This window comes from Mastigoproctus giganteus, chromosome 2 (assembly GCF_048544385.1).
Source record: "Mastigoproctus giganteus isolate SK-2022 chromosome 2, ASM4854438v1, whole genome shotgun sequence".
Classification (NCBI taxonomy): domain Eukaryota; kingdom Metazoa; phylum Arthropoda; class Arachnida; order Uropygi; family Thelyphonidae; genus Mastigoproctus; species Mastigoproctus giganteus.
In genome coordinates, this window is record NC_143576.1 from 102,100,930 (window position 1) to 102,120,374 (window position 19,445).

At 38.5% G+C, this 19,445-nt stretch overlaps 1 protein-coding gene across 2 annotated transcripts in view; it reads right to left on the reverse strand.

Annotated features, from left to right (window-relative positions):
* Positions 1–19,445, reverse strand: part of LOC150089468 (band 7 protein AGAP004871-like) — a 320,570-nt gene that overhangs the window by 28,635 nt on the left and 272,490 nt on the right. Inside the window, exons 4-6 of one of the 2 annotated variants that reach the window (XM_090368612.1) lie at positions 16,536–16,591; positions 16,165–16,368; positions 711–766 (exon numbers count right to left, since the gene is read on the reverse strand). In XM_090368612.1, the coding sequence (XP_090224738.1) occupies positions 711–766; positions 16,165–16,368; positions 16,536–16,591 (316 nt within the window). Of the gene's footprint in view, positions 1–710; positions 767–16,164; positions 16,369–16,535; positions 16,619–19,445 lie in introns of both variants that reach the window. The other variant, XM_090368611.1, reaches the window with a different exon arrangement.

Sequence of the window (19,445 nt, forward strand, 5' to 3'; positions counted from 1 at the left end):
ACTTCAAGCAACTTCATTTCTATGCTCTTTTATCCCTATTCTTGAAAATATCATAAATTTGTTACAATGGTGTCTGTCTATCTGAACATACAAAAAGTATTCATATAGAAACATAAATACTTGAATAGTCCATATCAAGGGTTAAGTGTCAAACAACATTAACTACAAAATTGCATTTTCTTTTTGCGATAACTTTAGTTTTACTTTATACAAAAAACAATGAATATCATATCATAGAACTGTATCTCTCTAGTACTCTGAATTAGCTTAGTCTGTAAGTACATTTCTGGTAAACCAAGAAAATGTCAAGACTTTTTTTTTTTGGTTAATTACAAAAATATCAACTACAAAATGATAATGTTGCTTGACATTAGTGTCAAGCAACGTTAAACCCTCGATAATAAAGATCTATTTGAATTGTAGGTATATTTCCATTTATTTGTGGGAATCACAAAGAAATAATTTCATTAATGTAATGCACTAGAACAGTTTTATTAATTTTTTTTCCAGTCAAAACAATATTATTGATGCATATGATGAATCAGAATGGTGTCCTTGTGTGCTCCAGTCCATTCATAGACTTGCTTAATATATCATACTAAATAATCTAACATCCTGTTATAATTTTTTTAGAATACAGACTGAAAAAAAAAAAAAAAAATCCATGTAGCTTACTAAGTTATGTACACAAAAAAGACAGTACAACTTACATTTCTACTCTCTCAACTTTCACCCCCCAAGGATCTGTGGCTTCATCCAGGCTAGACTAGAAGTAAAGAAAGGAGGGAAAAAAAGGGTAAATGGCTATAGAAAAAACTTTATATATATATATATATAACCATAAAAGAGTTAGCAAAATCTTAAGATGCCAAAGTTCAAGACAAGAAATATGCATTTAGTCAAAGCTTAATAAAGAAACGGCACTCACTCAATAATCCGTTGTGGTTATATGAATCAAAAAACAGTACTGTGAGAAATTGTAGGTTAAACTAAAAATGGTGTTTAAAAATTGCGATAAGGAAACTTTTAGTTTAACCTACGATTTCTCACACTACTGTTTTATGATTCATATAACCACAACAGATTATTGAGATGAGTGCCGCCGTCTCTTTATTAAGCTTTGACTAAATGCATATATATATAAAGGAATATTAATTATTAAAAATAAAAAAATAAAAAAAAAGGCGAAAGAACCGATAAATGATAAGGCTAGAAGAGGAAAATGAAGATACGTGGTAGGAAAATATGATAAGAATTTTGAAACATTAGATAAAGGGCAAAAAAAGCCAAATTAAATGCCAATAATACTAAATTTAGATCAGCATCCACTTGTTAATGCCAAGGCATTAACAAGTGGGTGCTGGTCTAAATTTAGTGTGCGCACACACGCACACACACACACAGTATTTATAAGAGATTGAGGAGGAGTATAACAATATAGTTATATGGTTTATGGACCAGGGACAATGCTGTTTTTAGCAAAATAGACCCAACAACCACAATGGATATATACCATTATAACCCAGTGTGTCAAAAATTGGAGACAGTAAGTTAAACAAAAATTAAAATGAAAATTAAATTTATGAATGTATGTTGAGAAACAGACATTCATAATTTTAATTTTTGTTTCAATAACTTACTGTTTCTGATTTCTGACATACAGGGTCATTATGGTATACTATAAAACACTGACTTGGCTTCAACAGATTAAAACCTCTGTAGTACGGACACCCTCCTAAGTCTGTATACCACCTTGACTTCAGTAAGTTATTTCCTTTTTATTTTTACCTATCCTTCTGTTTTTGATTTAAGCCTCTGTCGGGTCAGCCTAGAAATATACACAGGCTTTACTCTTATCACTACATTTAGGTTTAACCTCTACTACCACTAGTTTCAAATTTGCTTTACCGATTCCTCTACGTGCTATATATATTTCATGTCAGAAACAGAAGTCTTGCTTCTTGCTGTCTTTCCTTTGGTTTTGACAGCTGATCCTTGAAGAAGACATTGAAATCATAGGATTTTCAGCATTAAGCAATTTTATTTATTATTATTTTTTTTTTTCTTCTGTAGTTCCAATTCCCTACTCTCTTCTGCTATATCCACCAACTTTATATATATATATATTCCCAGACTTTAGGAGAATGTTCCTTAGGTCACTTTACATCAAAATAACTAAACATACCTATATCTGAATTTGAATGGTTATGATGATAAGGGAAAAATGTGAATTCTTATGATTCCAGTTACTCTACTCCTGTGCATGACTCTAAACAGCAGTAAAGATATTCAGCTGTGACTTTGCACTAGTACTGACTAGTTAGTTCTTATTTCTAACCAAACTTGGGCCAGCACACAATCGTCCAACGACCAAAAGGGGTTAGACATACAATGCTGTATGGCATCACAATCTTCAAAAAGGGGTCAAATGTACAACACTGTATGGTTACAGTTGTGTTAGTTTAGTAGTATGGTAATAACTCTTTGGTATTTTCACATTAAGAATATGGTGATATGGATTTCATATACTGATTTTGAAATGGCAATGCATGCTACTGCTGAAGAATGTGGAGTTTTCCAAACTGGAGGATTCCAAATGCATTCTCATCTTCACCAAAAGCTACACAAAAGTCATTTTCTTTCAAGTGACTTTGTGCAGCCTAAGTGAAACCAGGCAAATATGAATATAGAAGAAAACATTCTTAAAATAAATTCCACATCTCAGCACTGGTAGAACTACCTCTCACCCTGATGAACCACATATAGATGTGGAGATTTGTATAATATCATGATCAGAGATAGGTCAACCCACAAATTTTTACCATGGCTCAAAATACACCCACAAATCATGTTTTGATTTTTTTTTTTTTTTTTCATGGATGAATCTTCCTTTGCCCAGGACAGCATAAATAACTCATGAAATACACATGAAAAAGTAACTTCCAAATTCCTATGGAAAGTGACAATACTATATATTCGCTGAAAATTTCCATTAGAAATTTTCAGTGAATGTATGGTGCTGTTTACCTCATAACGTGTTATTCAGACCATTTGTATTATTAGACAACAGTCAACTATGAATTCTTTCTGAGAAGTGAGTTACCAAGTGTGTTTCAAGATGTCCCACTAATGATAAAGGGGTCAGATGTACAACACACCCGATAACTTATTTCTCAGAAAGAATTCATAGCTATCTGCCATTAGGCTGTTAGTTCTATCCCTTCTGTTTGGGCTCTTTCCAGATTATACTCTCTGTGTGTGTGTGTGTGTGTGAGAGAGAGAGAGAGAGAGAGAGAGAGAGAGAGAGAGAGAGAGAGAGAGAGAGAGAGAGAGAGAGAGAGAGAGAGAGCGCATGAGCATATTTACAGATTTCTCCTAATTGCTGGATAGGTCATAGTGGATCCCAGTCAAGGCCACTGAAGTTACCAGACCTTGTACCTCCTGATTAATATCTCTCGGGTCATACAATGACAACAGTGTACAAAACAATGGTTTATCTGAAGTGCATTACTGCTTAATCACATTTTTTGCAGCAGTGGCAGAACATATACACAAGCAGCATCCTCATAAAACTATTGCAGCTACCCACTCACTCCTGATGAGAAGTGCATGGAAACTTGAGGACATTTTTATTGTGAACTGTACTGTATTTAACACAGAGTTTGGTTCTTGAAATTGCAAAGTCTCATTTTGTGAGAATACTTAGCACTTGCATGCAGTTTCGCCCCAGGACTTGTTTGGGTGCACTTCCCGGTGAATTTAATTGACCACCCAGCTAAAATTTAAGTGATTCTCACAGTACCATATGGTACTTCTCACTGATCTAGATCAATATTAAGTTGAACATACTATGCGATTGAGATCAATGTGACAGGAGCATATAATGTTAAATTATGTAATTAACTTTTGCTCTGGATTGCTTAAGTCACATTTATAAATAACAGAAAATTTTATAATATTGTGAAGTATTACACTTCCCCACCCAGCTACTTCATAATGCCACCCAGCTGGCAAAATTTTCTGGGGAGAACACTGTCATGTATAATCACAAAAAAGATATGTTGAACAATTAGTATGACTCTGACTTGCGGAATTAATGATTTTGTTGTTAACAAATTTTTAGTAACAATTACAGGTATTAAATAACAGAAACTACATATTCTTTCATTTTACATTATACAGTTATGATATGGCAGTCAATAAATATGTAAAAGCTCACATTCTTAAAACCTCATCTTGTTATTACCTCTCTGTAATTCAATTTCAGATACACACTGCTTTACCATTAATATCCGGGCACCTGTTTATCTACAAATGACCTTTATTTACAGGAAAACTATAATCTTTGATAAAACCTTTAGCCTTTACGACAGCCTCTAGTCTCAGTGGAACATTCTCCACCAGTTTTATGTAAATTTTCTCCAATATTTTTGCCTGGCCTCCAAAGCACAACTGGTACAGTTGTATTTGGGTAGCGCGCGCGCGTGCGCACACACACACGCACACACACACGCACACACACACGCACACACACACACACACACACACACACACACACACACAGTTATGCCCATCCTAAATACTTTTTCATAAGTGAAAACATAAAACATTTATTCAATTTGTCAGTAACCAGAACATGATCATAGTTATGCCATTCAAATCTAGGGCACCAACGTGCTTCATTCCTCTTCTTCTAGTGTTGATCTAAACAAAGAACTCTTTGCTACTTTTCTTTACATTCCTAGCCAAGGACTTCTTGTAATCTGCATTAAGTGCCTAATCCTCTTCCCTTTGTGACTTGTTTGCAGTCTAGTTTGTACTTACTTTTTTGTTTCTACATCCCCTGATAATTTATGATTCTGTGCATTTTTCCTCTCTGTTACCAATCTCTCTGTCATCCATTTAGACCTAAACTGTGAACACTATCGCTCAGTTGGTTTAGTCGCTTCTACAGTTACTTCCCTTAAAGCTTCCCATTTAGAATCTGCAGTGGGAACATATTTGGTTGGTCCCACTTAAAATTTAAAAGAAGTGTCTAAAACCATTCTAGTCACCTTCGCAAAAACAAAATTCCTTCCCTTTACCCTCAACAGCAATTATATCTTAACATAAATCCCAAATCAGTACACTGCAATTGCTGCCACAGTGGTTCTATATTTTGCAGATTCCTGATGCGTAAAAGTCATCACTGATAATCAGATCAAGATTATTGCTTTCTCTTTTTGCCTCTCTAACAGGGAGAAAGCAGTTATCCAATAAATCCAGAAAGGTTCTGCTACTGATTGAATGACCATCCTAAAAGATCGAGTTTCAGTATCTAGAAAGTTCCCCCATTATAAGTGCATTGACTTACTGGCCCGTTCTATTTGTATGTATAACTTTTAATTACACTCATTATCACCATTTGGCCTATAACATACCCCTATCCTCATTTTGGCTTTTCCAGTGCTTATGTTGCACCAAACTGTTTCCATGTTATTCTGTTCATTTATGTCAACCATGTGCACTTACTTAGAGTCTATATGCTTCTTAACAAAGAGCATAGCTTTTCCTCCCGACCCTTCCTGTCTGTCCTTTCTCTAAACAGTACTCTCCATATTCAAATTCTGCATCCCCTAAATCTGAGTGGCACCATATCCCTATAACATTCACATTTGATGACCTAACCAATCACTTCAAATACTACAAATTTATTTACTGTACTTCTAGCATTAGTGTATAACTGGTCCTTGAGGTTGTCACAGACATTCTCTCAGATATGCCAGACAAGCTGTTCTTGCTACCTGGGAGTCTAAAATGCTGATGGAACTGATATTCGGGTGACACTCAAGTCAAAGTGGACCCAATTTCGGCGAAGTCCGGATGGTCTATGACAGCCAAATCCTCTGCTTGCACCTTCACGATGGTGGGACTGTTAGTAATCCTGGGTATAACCTTCATGCACAAGTACATGGTGGGTGACCACCCAGGTGTGAACCAACGTAAGCAGGGGTCGAGGTGTGGCGCCCACACCACATGGAGGAACGCCGCCCCTCTATGTTACCAGGCAGTACTAGGTGGTAGATGACTCTCATCAACCGGTGAAATACCACCACTTTGCTTATTGGAGGCTTGAAGTGGTGGAACCCATGTTTAGTCTCTAGAGCTAAGTTCCGGCCAACCCTTCCCTATCTCTTCCATCATGCAGTATGATTGATGATTTTTGAGGTTATGATGAATGTCGTGGCGAGATCCAATATTCCTTACATTTCGAGGGTACAGCTCTAAAACGGTGTTCGCAGGCCGGCCGCTAGTTAGTACACCGGACTGAACCTATTGGTAACTCTCTAGGAAGCTTCCGGATCAGCTAGTGTATAATCTTGCTACCTCTACTCTGCCAGATAGTGACTGGAGGGAGTCCGAGTAGTGTGTATGCGGGGAGCATTGTCGTGGCCACGTTATGTCATGGATCTGGGTATATTCTTACCACGTGTACGCCATATCCAAAAATTTCATTACTTCATACAGCATGTCCCACCCACTTTTTCTTACTATTGAATACACCATGAATTGTCAAAATAATAGAGCAAGCTTATCTGCGAAAAGATCTAAACCTCCAAAGGACTTCCTAATTCATTTCACAAATATACGTGGTCTCAATTCTAATCTCAACGATGTCCATTTCCACTTGCAGTCTTCCAAACCCCATGTACTTTTTCTGACTGAATCTCAGTTATCAGTTGATTCAAGTACTGCTCATCTCAGATGTCCAAATTATTTGCTGTATGATTCCTTTCGCCTCAAAGGTGGTACTTGTGCATATGTCTGTTCTGATATTCCCTGTCAGAGACTTGGCAATTTGGAATCTCCTCTCTTTGATCTTCTCTGGCTTAAAATCTCCCTACCTCATTGTGTAAAATTCATCTGTTGTCTCTACCGTTCTCCCAACTCCACTAATCACTTGGAGCTCTTTGACTTCCTCTCTTTGCAACTTGACTTTCTCCAGTCCAACTTTCCTAACAGTGAGGTAATTTTCCTTGGTGATTTTAATGTTCACAACTCCAGCTGGCTTCCATTTTCTAGTCACACCGACCCTGCTGGTCGTGATGCTGAGGCTTTTTCAATTACTAATGACCTTGCACAGATTGTTCATTTACCTACAAGAATACCGGACAATCCTAATCATACAGCCAAGCTTGATCTTTTTCTCACAAACAACCCTTCTAAGTACGCGGTCGAAGTGAGAGGTCCTTTAGGCACTTCAGATCACAACTTGGTGATTGTCTCTTCTCCAATGGAACCTTTATCTCATGCCTATTCCCAACCTCATATTGTTTGGCATTACAAGAATGCAAAATGGGATGACCTGCGAGACTTCTTTTCCTTGGTCTGATTACTGTTTCAAAACTTCTGATGTCAACGTTTGCTCAGATCGTGTCAGCGAAATTATTCTTGCAGGAATGGAATCCTTTATCCCACACTCCACTTTAAAATCTCGTCCTTTATCTAAACCTTGGTTTTCCAATAAATGTGCTAAGGCTGTCCAAGAGAAGAACGTTGCATATCGTAATAGGCTTGTTTCTAATTCTTCAGTTTCATTTTCTGCCTACACCAAAGCTCGCAACAATTGTAAAGCAGTTATTAATCAGTCCAAACTAGAGTTTGAACAGGCTAAGAGTAGAAAACTTGCTTCTTGCCCTAATGGTAGCCGAGCATTCTGGTCTCTTGCCAAAGCTATTGGCCGCAACTTTTGCCCATCTCTGCTCCCACCTCTGTCCAAACCAGATGGTTCTGTTGTCACTTCAGCCAAGGATAAAGCTGACCTGCTAGCATCCCATTTTTCTTCCAGCACATGTATTAGTGATCTTGGTAAAACACCTCCCACCATTCCTAACACGCTCCATTCAATGCCTCCTGTGGTCTTCCGTCAAAAGGAAATCAGAAGAATTTTGATGAATCTTGATGCTAAGAAAGCTCCAGGTCCTGATGGTATTTCTCCACTTGTTCTCAAAACCTGTGCTCCTGAACTTACTCCTATTCTTTGCCGCCTTTTTTCACTTTCTTATTCCAAAGGTGTTTTTCCTTCTGCTTGGAAATTTGCTCATATCCAGCCAGTTCCTAAAAAGGGTGACAAATCCCTCCCATCCAATTATCGTCCCATTGCAATTACTTCTACTCTTTCTAAAGTAATGGAGAAATCAATTAACCGCCAACTCTTAAACTACCTAGAAACCTTCCGTCTGATCAACGATCGCCAGTATGGATTCCGCCAGTGTCGATCCACTGGTGATATTCTGGCTTATATTACCCATTTATGGACTAATTCAATGGAAAGGTTCGGTGAAACACAAGTAGTTGCTCTTGACATCTCAAAGGCTTTTGATCGTGTTTGGCATAAAGGTCTTCTAAACAAGCTTCCATCTTATGGTTTGCCAACTGTTTTTAGTAATTGGTTATCCAGTTTTCTCTCTGATCGCTCACTGAGGGTGATGGTAGATGGCTCTCTGTCTTCTAACTTCTCCACTAATGCCGGTGTCCCCCAAGGTTCAGTTCTTTCCCCCACTCTTTTCCTCTTGTATATCAATGACCTTCTTCCATTGACTGGAAATCCTATCCATAGTTTTGCCGATGATAGCACATTGCATTCAACTTTCCATTTTGAGAAACCTTGTCCAGCTCAATCAGCTTCAACTTCTCGAAAATCTGCTGCCAATTCCTTAAATGCCGATCTTCAGGTAATTCTCCAGTGGGGCAAAGACAACTTAGTTGATTTCAACCCTTCTAAAACTCAATCTTGTCTTATATCTCGCAAAAACGATTCTTCTGCTCCTATGCTTATCTTTAGCGACACTCCGATTTCTAGGCAAAATGATATATCTCTTTTGGGGATTACCCTGACTTCTAATCTCTCTTGGCACAAGCACATTACAAATATTGCTTCCTCTGCTTCTAAAAAACTTGGTTTTCTCTTTCGCTCTCGGCGTTACTTTTCTCCCAAACAGCTGCTCACGCTGTATAAATCGCAAATCCGCCCTGCCATGGAATATTGTTCCCACATCTGGGGTGGTGCCCCCAAAACCTCTCTCAGGCTTCTTGATTCCATTCAGAAGAGGGCAGTTAGGTTAATTAATGATTCATCTCTAACAGAGTCTCTCCACTCGCTTTCTCATAGACGCACTGTTTCTGCTGCATGCCTCTTCTACAGATACTTCCATGGGCACTGTTCTTCTGAATTGGCTTCTATAATTCCCGCTCTCTCTTTCAAAACAGTCCGAACACGTGCCGCCACCAGCCAACATCCATTTACTGTCCAACTTCAAACCCACAGAACCAACTTTTCATCTTCCTCATTTATTCATTCAACTGCCATTTTCTGGAACAACCTTCCTTCATACGTATTTCCTGAAAATTACAATCTACAGAAGTTCAAGTCCAATATCAACAAATATCTTCTTTCGTCTTCTCAACCTCCAACCCAAGCACGGTACTAAGTGCTATAGGTTATAATACCTCTCGTGTTTGGGGTTCTCATATAAAAAAAAAAAAAAAAAAAAAAAAAGCAAGTATATATGCACCCGTTTTTGCTTCTAGTAATCTTAACAATTCCAGGAACATTCCAACTTTTGAACTCGCCATGAGCAGGCTTTGTAGTTCAAAAACTGTGTGCCTAACAATGCCTCGATAGCATCGGCAAATATCTTGCACCCCTTATATATTCTTGCACAGTCTCTCCAAGGCCAAACTGAATGACAAGGCTCTCAACATCATGCAACTGCCACCTATTGTGTTCAGGGAGAATCACAGACATTTTCAAAATTAATCCTAACTCATTTTTTTTTTTTTTTTTTTTTTCAAAATTAATCCTATATCATGATTTTTCTTTTTCAAAATTTCCATATTCCAATTAACCCCTTCACGGATTATAGTGAGATATCTCGTTTTTAGTTTTAAAAGTTATCTGGAACTATGGTAAATATCTTGAGATACAATAATACCCGAAGAAAACAATAATATCTCCAAATATTCAATTGGAACATATTTTCTCAGGCATTTATCTGGCTAATTTTGCATTAGCCAGATAAATCATGAGATTTCTTGGTATTTTATTACGGCTGGCAGCAGACGACTGGCTTTCATTTTACTTATATTTACTTATTGTACAGCAATGTCAGAACAGTAGCACGTGTTCCTATGTGCCACCAGTAAGCAAAATAAAATTTGCCGTCCTAAATGCTGAATACTGATAAGCGTTAACCAATTAGGAAACAATATCAAAAAATATTGGTGCCCTCTTGAACTGCCACCCATAAGCGATGCTGACTTCAACTATCCACTTGCTGCAGCCATGTGTCAGAATGTAGTTAGTTCACGATTATCGCTTGTGGAAGGAGGATACTGCTTGTGCATTCCAATTGATTTTTTAAATTAATTTATATAATGAGTAGTGAAGAGTTTTTCTGTTCCCTTCTTTTAGCTCAAGCGCTAATTTATTTTAAAAAAAATCTGTATAATTTGCATCCTTTTTAGCATACATGAGATAACTCAGGATACCCCAAATGGGTTAATTACTCCCATGTATTTTCTACTTAGAGTCTATATGCTCTAAGTAGAAAATACTTAGAGCATATAGACATCATTACACTTCCCCCCCCCCCCTCCGGCAGATATGCTCTTATCCTATTCTACCTATCCTTTCTGCACAAAATATTTCAGGCGCCTCCGTAGCCAGGCGGGAAGGAGCAGCAGTGTGTAGCTGCGCTTCTTGATTAGACCAGGGTTCAAGCCCACCACCACCAAATACGGAGGATGCGGAAAGGTCAGGGAATGACCACATATCTCGGAGCAATATGGCCTTAGTTGCTAATACTCCTAAAAACCAAAACAACAGTAAACAACAAAATATTTCTCCTTTATTTTGTTGTTTACTGTTGTTATCTGCCAAACAAGTTGCCAACAGCACCTACTTCCTGTGGGACCAGAACATTCTGCCTTTGGAATTGTTGTCATGTTGTCCAATCCATAAGTATAAACTCTGACACTGAAGTGGGCAAATGAGAGCTTGATGGCCCCTCCTCATTTTAATTCCTTCAAGAGCATTAACCCTGTTCTTCAAGGTCTCATAAATGCCAATAAGAATACAGAGTTTGCACTCTGCATGTGCACGCCCCCCCCCCCCCTTTTGGCTGTATTATATCCCATTCCAGAGAAATCTGCAAACAACAAACAGGTATCACATTTTATAAAACTGCAATTCATAGTAGAGCTGCTCTCTTCAGTTTATCCCCAAGCCACAGCACTCCTGCTACTGAGTTCTTTGCTTTGCTGCTTTAGTCCAAGACATGAATACTGTTTAAATTTAATTTAATCTGAGAATAACACACTAAACTAAGAGTTTAATAATGACACTACACTCTTCACAGATTATGCAGCAATAATATGTATTATGCTACAAAGTTATCTTACACTACTCCGCATTTTGAAAAAAATTCACTGATGTTTTCTCGGAAAAGAATGTTGCTGAATCACTTTCTAATGCTGGTTTCAAAAATGATTTCTGTTTGTTTCTCACATCAGGTTTCTTTAAAAATCATGAAAGAAAATTTGATTTTTCACAAATTTTTATTAATTTTGGCAAAATTTGTACATGGAAATATAACAAATGCTGCTAAAATTAATAAAAATTTGTGAAAAATCAAATTTTCTTTCATGATTGCATGATGGCAGTGTGACTTAAAAGGTTTTAGGGGCTGAAAACCTCAGACTACATTAAATTCACTAAACGAACAAGTTACAGTGCACAGCATCACGTTAATTCCTAGTAAATCACCAAAGTAGGTGAAATGACAATTTTTGTTATATCTCATATTGTGAATGCCTTCACAACAAGTTACCCTGATATTGCACTACCTCGAATAAGCAATGCTCTGCCAGTGGAGAAGACTAATGTTACTTATTCTCAGTGAATACTAACCCAGATGGCACTGTATCCACTGAGAATAAGTAGCATTAGTCTTCTCCACTGGCAAAGCATTGCTTATTCGAGGTAGTGCAATATCAGGGCAACTCATTGTGAAGGCATTCACAATATAAGATGTAACTAAAATGATACCATTTCACCTACTTCGGTGATTTACTACAAACTAACATGATACTATGCACTAACTTGTTCATAAAGGGCAGTATGGTAAAAGACAACTAAACACACATCTCATTTTAAAAACTTGTCTATGATGGGTCAAATCAAATTTTCATTTCTTTGATTTTCTTGAAGATCCTTCTACTTTACAGTCCCTCTTCAGCATCCAGCAATAGTCAGTCATCACGTTGACATTCCACCTTCTCTGGTACCTGATCTCCATGTCTTTAATGTCCTGGTGAAACCTCTCATCCTGTCCTTTATTAACACTTCCTAGATTTTCTGGGAAGTAGTTGATGTGGGCAGCAGTGCATTATACCTTCATGGGGCACAAGGCAAAATGGAATTTGGGAGCCCCATCAACATTAAATATTGAGTGACAGAAGAACACAGAGAGCTGAACTAAGTTCAGCTCTCCACATTTCTCTGTCACTCAATATTTAGAATTCAACATTAAATATTGAGTGACAGAAGAACACAGAGAGCTGAACTAAGTTCAGCTCTCCACATTTCTCTGTCACTCAATATTTAATGTCTTACACAAGATGACGCAAAGGTTGGCAGGGTTGTTAATGATAGTAAAGACAGTATTCTACTGCAACAGGATCTAGAAAAGTTAGGTAGATGGGCTGAGAAGTGGCAACTGAAGTTTAATATTGACAAATGCAAACTACTGCATATTGGTAACAGTAATCCAAGAGAAACGTACCAACTGTGTGGTACTACACCCAGGGAGGTGGAGAATGAAAAATATCTAGGGGGGGGGGGGTAACTGTGCAGTTGCATAACAAGTTCTCTGAGCAGTGCAGATGGGCTGCCAGAGCAGGTCATGGAGTTTTGTCAATGATATATAGGAATTTTGTTAGTAGAGACAAGGAAGTGATTATACCTTTGTATAAGGCAATGGTCAGGACACACCTTGAGTACTGTGTACAGCTCTGGATGCCTAATTTTAGGAAGGGATGTTTGTTTGTTTGTTGTTTGGAGCATTAGTAACTAAGGCCATATTGCTCCGGGATATGCGGTGGTCATTCCCTGACCTTTCCGCATCCTCCGTATTTGGTGGTGACTGGCTCGAACCCTGGTCTAACCAAGAAGCGTGTGCTACACACTGGTGCTCCTTCCCACCTGGCTATGGAGGCACCATTTTAGGAAGGATGTAGAGTTGCTAGAATGAGTACAGAGAAGGGCAACAAGACTGGTGAGAGAAACAAAGGGGTTCTCTCTTACCAGGAGAGGCTTAAATTCTGTCAGTTGCAGGATCTAGAGACTAGGCACCTGCAAGATGATCTGATTGAGATGTGCAAGGGCTTGAATGGTTTGAGCAGGCTCAATGCTGATGGGATACTTCAACTTACTGAGATTAAGAACCAGAGGGGCATAGATTCAAATTGAGGAAAGACAGTTGTATAGATTTGCCTTTAGCCAGTAGGTAGTTGAGTGCTTCCACAACAACAGATGGAACAGAGTTCCATCTGTTGTTGTGGAAGTTGATAGCTTAAATAAATTTAAGGCTGAACTACACAAAAATTTGGAGTGACCAGATGGGTCAAATGGGAAGGTTTTTTTTTTTTTTTTTTTTTGGCTGATGCTCTATAAGCTTGCTTTTTTGCATCATATGTCTCAAGTAATTCTAATGCCAATGATGCTAAAATACTGTCCTGTGCACTTATCTCAATGATTTTTCCCCTCTTGAAAGCAATTCTGGAAAGATAATTTCAAAATAACCTAAATAAAGCTGAGCCATCATATTACTCTATTATTTATGCATCAAATTAACATCCTTTCAGGATTTATTATTTTTTTTTCAGTCTAGGAAACAACAAAAAAAATTCATACAGAGTCACATATGTAAATCAGTGGTTACTGGATTTAAGCAATACCATGTTTGGCCAAAAAACTCTGTACAAGTGGCAACAAATATGGTGGCACATTGTAATGGTGACACCACCAGTTGGATTTTATTGGTGCATTAGCGACTAAGGCTATAATGCGAGAGAGAGAGAGAGAGAGAGAGAGAGAGAGAGAGAGAGAGAGAGAGAGAGAGAGAGAGAGAGATTCCAAAATAAACATGATCTCAGTGAAACTCATATTATGCACCATACTAATATATGCTCAAATCTTGATTCCCAAACACCAATGTCATCATAATGAAACTATTTCTACCACCATCTAAAAATATCTCCCTCCATAATTACAATGTGTTCTATTCATAGTTACCACAGTGCCAATCAATGGATTATGCAATAAATGGATAAACCTGTATAAACACAATATAAATAATTGTTGAGCATGCCTAAAATATTCAGTAGGTCCATACTGAGAATACATAACAGAAATGCATATTTTAAAAAACAAACCCTTGACTGATATTCATAAAAAAGGAAGCTTCTCAAATCAAAAAACGGGCTTTTTCATTAATTTTTGAAAAATTTATAAGTCAGTAGTACAAGGGTGGTTCAATAAAGAATCACCCTGACCTAGCTGCAGAGGTGCTAGCCTGTTGATTCTTGACACAGGTTTTAGTCCTTCTCTACATAGCCACTGTGCAGATTTACACATTTTTCCCATCGATGTATGAGGCTAAGAATACCGTTTTTGTAGATGATGAGATTGGTCTTTGAACCATGACTCTGTTGCAGAAATGAGTGACTCGTCGTCAGGGAAGTGGGTCCCCTGAAGAAATGATTTGAGGGAAGGAAACAAGAAGAAGTCCGAAGGTGCAAAATCAAGTGAGTAGGCTAGATGGGGCAGTATTTCATATCCACAAGCGGCCGCTTGTGTTGTTGCAATTTCAGAAGTGTGAACTGGGGCATTGTCTTGAAGCATTCTCACACCTTTTGGACAGCATACAACGCCTACATGTTTTGATTTTCTCCCGTGATTTTGCAAGTAAGTTGTCATGATAGGCATCTGAAATTGTTCTACCTTTCGGCTGGTAATCAGTCATTATTACGCCTTTCTCATCTCAAAACACTGTCAGCAAGATCTTTCCTGCTGATGCTTGGACCCTTGCCTTCTTGGGGGGGGGGGGAACCATGATGTCGCCATTCGTGGACTGCTTTTTACTTTCAGAGTCGAAATGGTGTATCCAACTTTCATCCTGAGTGATTAGACGAGAGAAAAAGTCTTCCCCATTTTTTTGGCACAGGGCTAACAACTCTTGTGATTTCTGTTGTCGATGAGCCTTCTGGAAACTAGTCAATAATCGGGGAATCCATCTTGCACTCAATTTCTGTAAATGGAGTTGGTCGTGAAGAACTGTTTCAACACAGCCCACACTAATCTTCACCTCCTGGGACAATTCACACACAGATATCCGGCAATCTTCCATGATTAACGACTCCACTTTTCTGATCATGCTGTCATCAATGGCTGAATGTGGACGACCTGGAATGGGCTTAGATTCTACCGATGTCTGACCACACCTTAACTGTCTATTCCAGTGCTTCATAATGCCACAGGATGAGGCTTCATCCTTATATACAACAGTCATCTCCTTGTGGATTTCTTTAGGAGATTTCCCCTTCAAGAACAGATACCGGATTACAGCTCTGGCTTCAACTTTATCCATGATGCTACTTCATCACACGTTCAGCTCTGTAAGAGAAAAACAAATTAAGACATAGGGCTGAAATTTTACACCTTTAGTACAGGGATATGTATGATGCTACACACAAAATATCATGACTCTGCGATATGTGGAAATAGGTGAAGGCGATTCTTGATTGAACCACCCTTGTATGTCTTCAGAATAAATGAAAGGAAATATCCAGCATCTAATATCCCAACAGTGAGAGTTCAAATACATAGCTGGAAAAATAGTATGATATTAAACAATGTTTTGTTTGATATACTATTTTGACAAAGAAGTTATAGAGCACAGTAATTCTTTTTAAGTTAATAAACAACACAAAAGTAAGCATTCATTTAAATGTGAATGCATTACAGTAATTAAGGAATTTGCAACTGCTAATTCCTAAATTTGTGACCACAGTCAAAATTTTCTTCTTTAAACAATTAAGTGTATTAAAGAAATAAAACCTTGCCTGCATGAAGTGACTTATGCCTTCCCTTTCAGTAAGGATCTGTGTCAAGTCCCGAGTTCCAAGTACATTTCTAAGAGTTGTAGCTGCAAGGAGGCGTGTTGAATGTCCATAATCTTCAACGTTTGACACAGCAACAGTGGCATTACTTATTCTGTAGTATACAACAGCATCAACAGCAACAGTCACTGAATCTTTAGTGAGAATCTAGAGGGTAAAAAAAAAAAAATTTTCCCTTGCAGTTTTAAGAAAATCAAAGTGAATTTTGAAATTCAGTTTTCACAGCAGCATGGGTTATTAACACAAGTAAAATGATTTTCTTAATCATAAGGAAATTTACTATTCATTATTAGCCATTCCTTGAAAGAACTTACTTCCTGTGGGGGCACATCAAAGGAAACAGTCCTCAGATCTACTTTACAGTATGTGTCTATACATGGGATAATAAAGAAAATACCTAAAGAATAGACACGAATTAAACAAGGTTATAAAAAAAAGTTGCAAATTTCAAATAAAAATTCAATATTTTAATCCTATGTCTAGATTACATCTAAAATTAGACTTGGTATACCTCATTTTAATCGATTTTGGTAGCAAACGTAAAAACTTGGGTTAAACTTCATATATGAATTCTTTATGTTTTTACAGTTATTGCAATTTTGAATTGAGAAACACAATTTTCTGAGTTTTATAATGTACTGCTTGTTCCACTCTTCTTTTTGTTAGTTGGACATCTTTTGTAAGTTCTTAAGCTAAAAGGTGCCACCAAGAAAGAGAAAAATAAATAAACAAACCATATTAAATATTTAGTAAAAATATGAGTATATATACTTTTTTCACTCCACTTGTTATATATATATATATATATATATATATATATATATATATATATATATATACACACACACACACACACACACACACATATATATATATATATATAATACAAGGTGTCTCAAAAATACATGGCATAACTTCAGGAATGAGTTCCTCATATATAGACAATAAATATATTTCATATCAACATAGTTCCGGAAATGCTTGTTTTCCGAGTTTTGAAGGTCTGTCTATGACACTTAACTGTTCACATCACCATATAGTAATTGTTCAAAATGTCCACCTTCTGCCTGAATACAGGCCTCACATCGACGTCTTATGGACTCACGAAGACAATGCCAAATTCCTGGCATGTTTCGTATTGTCTCACAACCTGCCACAATTTGATTGCGGAGAGTTTCCACATCAGCTACCAGAGTAGAATACACCAATGACTTTAAATGGCCCACAAAAAGAAATCTGATGGATTTAAATCAGTGAGCGTGGAGGCCAGGCAGTTGGTCCACCTCTACTTATCCACTGACCAGGAAACAAACCTTCGATTCAGGTAATTGTGGGCTAGGTGGCTGAAATGTGCGGGAGCGCCATCGAGCATGAAGTGTGCTTGTTGACGAATGATCAGTGGCATGTCTTCCAAGAAATCAGGCATGTTGTTTTCCAGAAAGTTTCTGTACGCCTGCCCTGTGAGTTTGTTTGGAAGTACATGGGGCCCAAATAACTTATCACCAAAAACACCTGCCCAGATGTTGAGGCTGAACCACTGTTGGTGATGTGATGGAAGAATTCCATGTGGGTTTTCCTCAGCCCATACATGGTGATTGTGAAAGTTTTGGATTCCATCTTTGTGTGAACTATGCTTCATCTGTGAATATCACTAAGGCAGGAAAGTGAGGAGTTGTGCCACACTGCTGCAAGAACCACTGGCAGAACATTACTCGCACATGGTAATCTGCTGGTAACAAGGCCTGTACCCATTGCAGATGGTAAGGATACAGTTGGTGTTTGCGCAACACTCTCCAAATTGAAGTCGAACATTGAACAGCCACTTGCATTGCTATTCTGAAATCTCCTCCTCTACTTCAGGAGTCATAGATCTTGGTCGTCCTCTGTCGGCAGCACGAGGTGTAAAGGTCCCATGTTCACAAAGGCGGCAATGGATACCTTCAAACATTTTCCTGTCTGGATATCTTCGTTCTGGGAACCTTTCATGGTACAAACGACGAGCCTCCAGAGCATTGCCGTCCGCCAAATCGTACATAAAGTGCATATCCACTTGCTCCTGATTTGAGTACATCGTCAGAATGGAAAACCACCAGATTCTGTCAGCACCTTGTGATGAAGGAAATCACCTGCGGGAGATAAGAAATTGCAGTTAATAACTCGGGAACCAAACATTTCCAGAACTATGTTGATATAAAATATTTTTATTGTCTACATATGAGGAACTCATTCCTGAAGTTATGCCATGACCACCTACCTAATATGATGTTGATCCTCCCCGTGCAGCCAAAACAGCTTGTACCCAATGAGGCATGGACGCTACAAGATTTCTAAATGTGTCTTGTGGTATCTGGTACCAACACGTAACCAGCAGATCCTTTAACTCCTGTAAGGTCCATAGTTGAGATGCCGCAGATCTCAGTTGCTGTTCCAACACAAACCACAGATGATTGATGGGATTGATGTCTGGGAATTTGGAGACCAAGGCAATACCTGGAAGTCTTCCCCATGTTCTGCAAACCAGTCTCGAACAATCTGGGCAGTGTGGCATGGCACATTATCCTGCTGAAAGACAGCATTGCCAGAGGGGAAGACCGCTGCCATGAAAGGGTATACCTGGTCAGCAATGATGTTTATGTAGTTTATGTAGACATCAAAGTGCCTGGCACATGGATGACTGGACCCAGGGTATCCCTGCAGAACATCGCCCAAAGCATGACACCGCCACCACCAGCTTGTTTTCGTCCCACGGTGCATCCAGGCACCATCACTTCCCCAAGTAAATGATGCATACATACCCAGCCGTCCATATGGTGCAACAGGAAACATGATTCATCAGACCAGACGATCTTCTTTTAATCACTCAAGGTCCAGTTTCGATACTCACGTGCCCATTGTAGGCACTGTCGCTGGTAAACCGTGATTAGCGTGGAAACTCAGAGCGGCCTGCAGCTATGCAGCCCCATTTTCAGCAGGGTTCGATGTACTTTGTAACACATTTACTCCCATCACCAGCATTCCAATTACTAGTGAATTGCACCACAGTCACCATTCTGTTGCCATATACCATCTGGGAGAGCCTTCACACACCTCGAGCATCGATGAGCCATGGTTGTCCAACACCTCGGCAGCGGTTCATGGGTTTTCCTACTGAGTAGGAAAACCCATGAACCACTTCGGTAGATACTAATCACGGCTGACCATGAGCATCCCACCAGCCGTGCTGT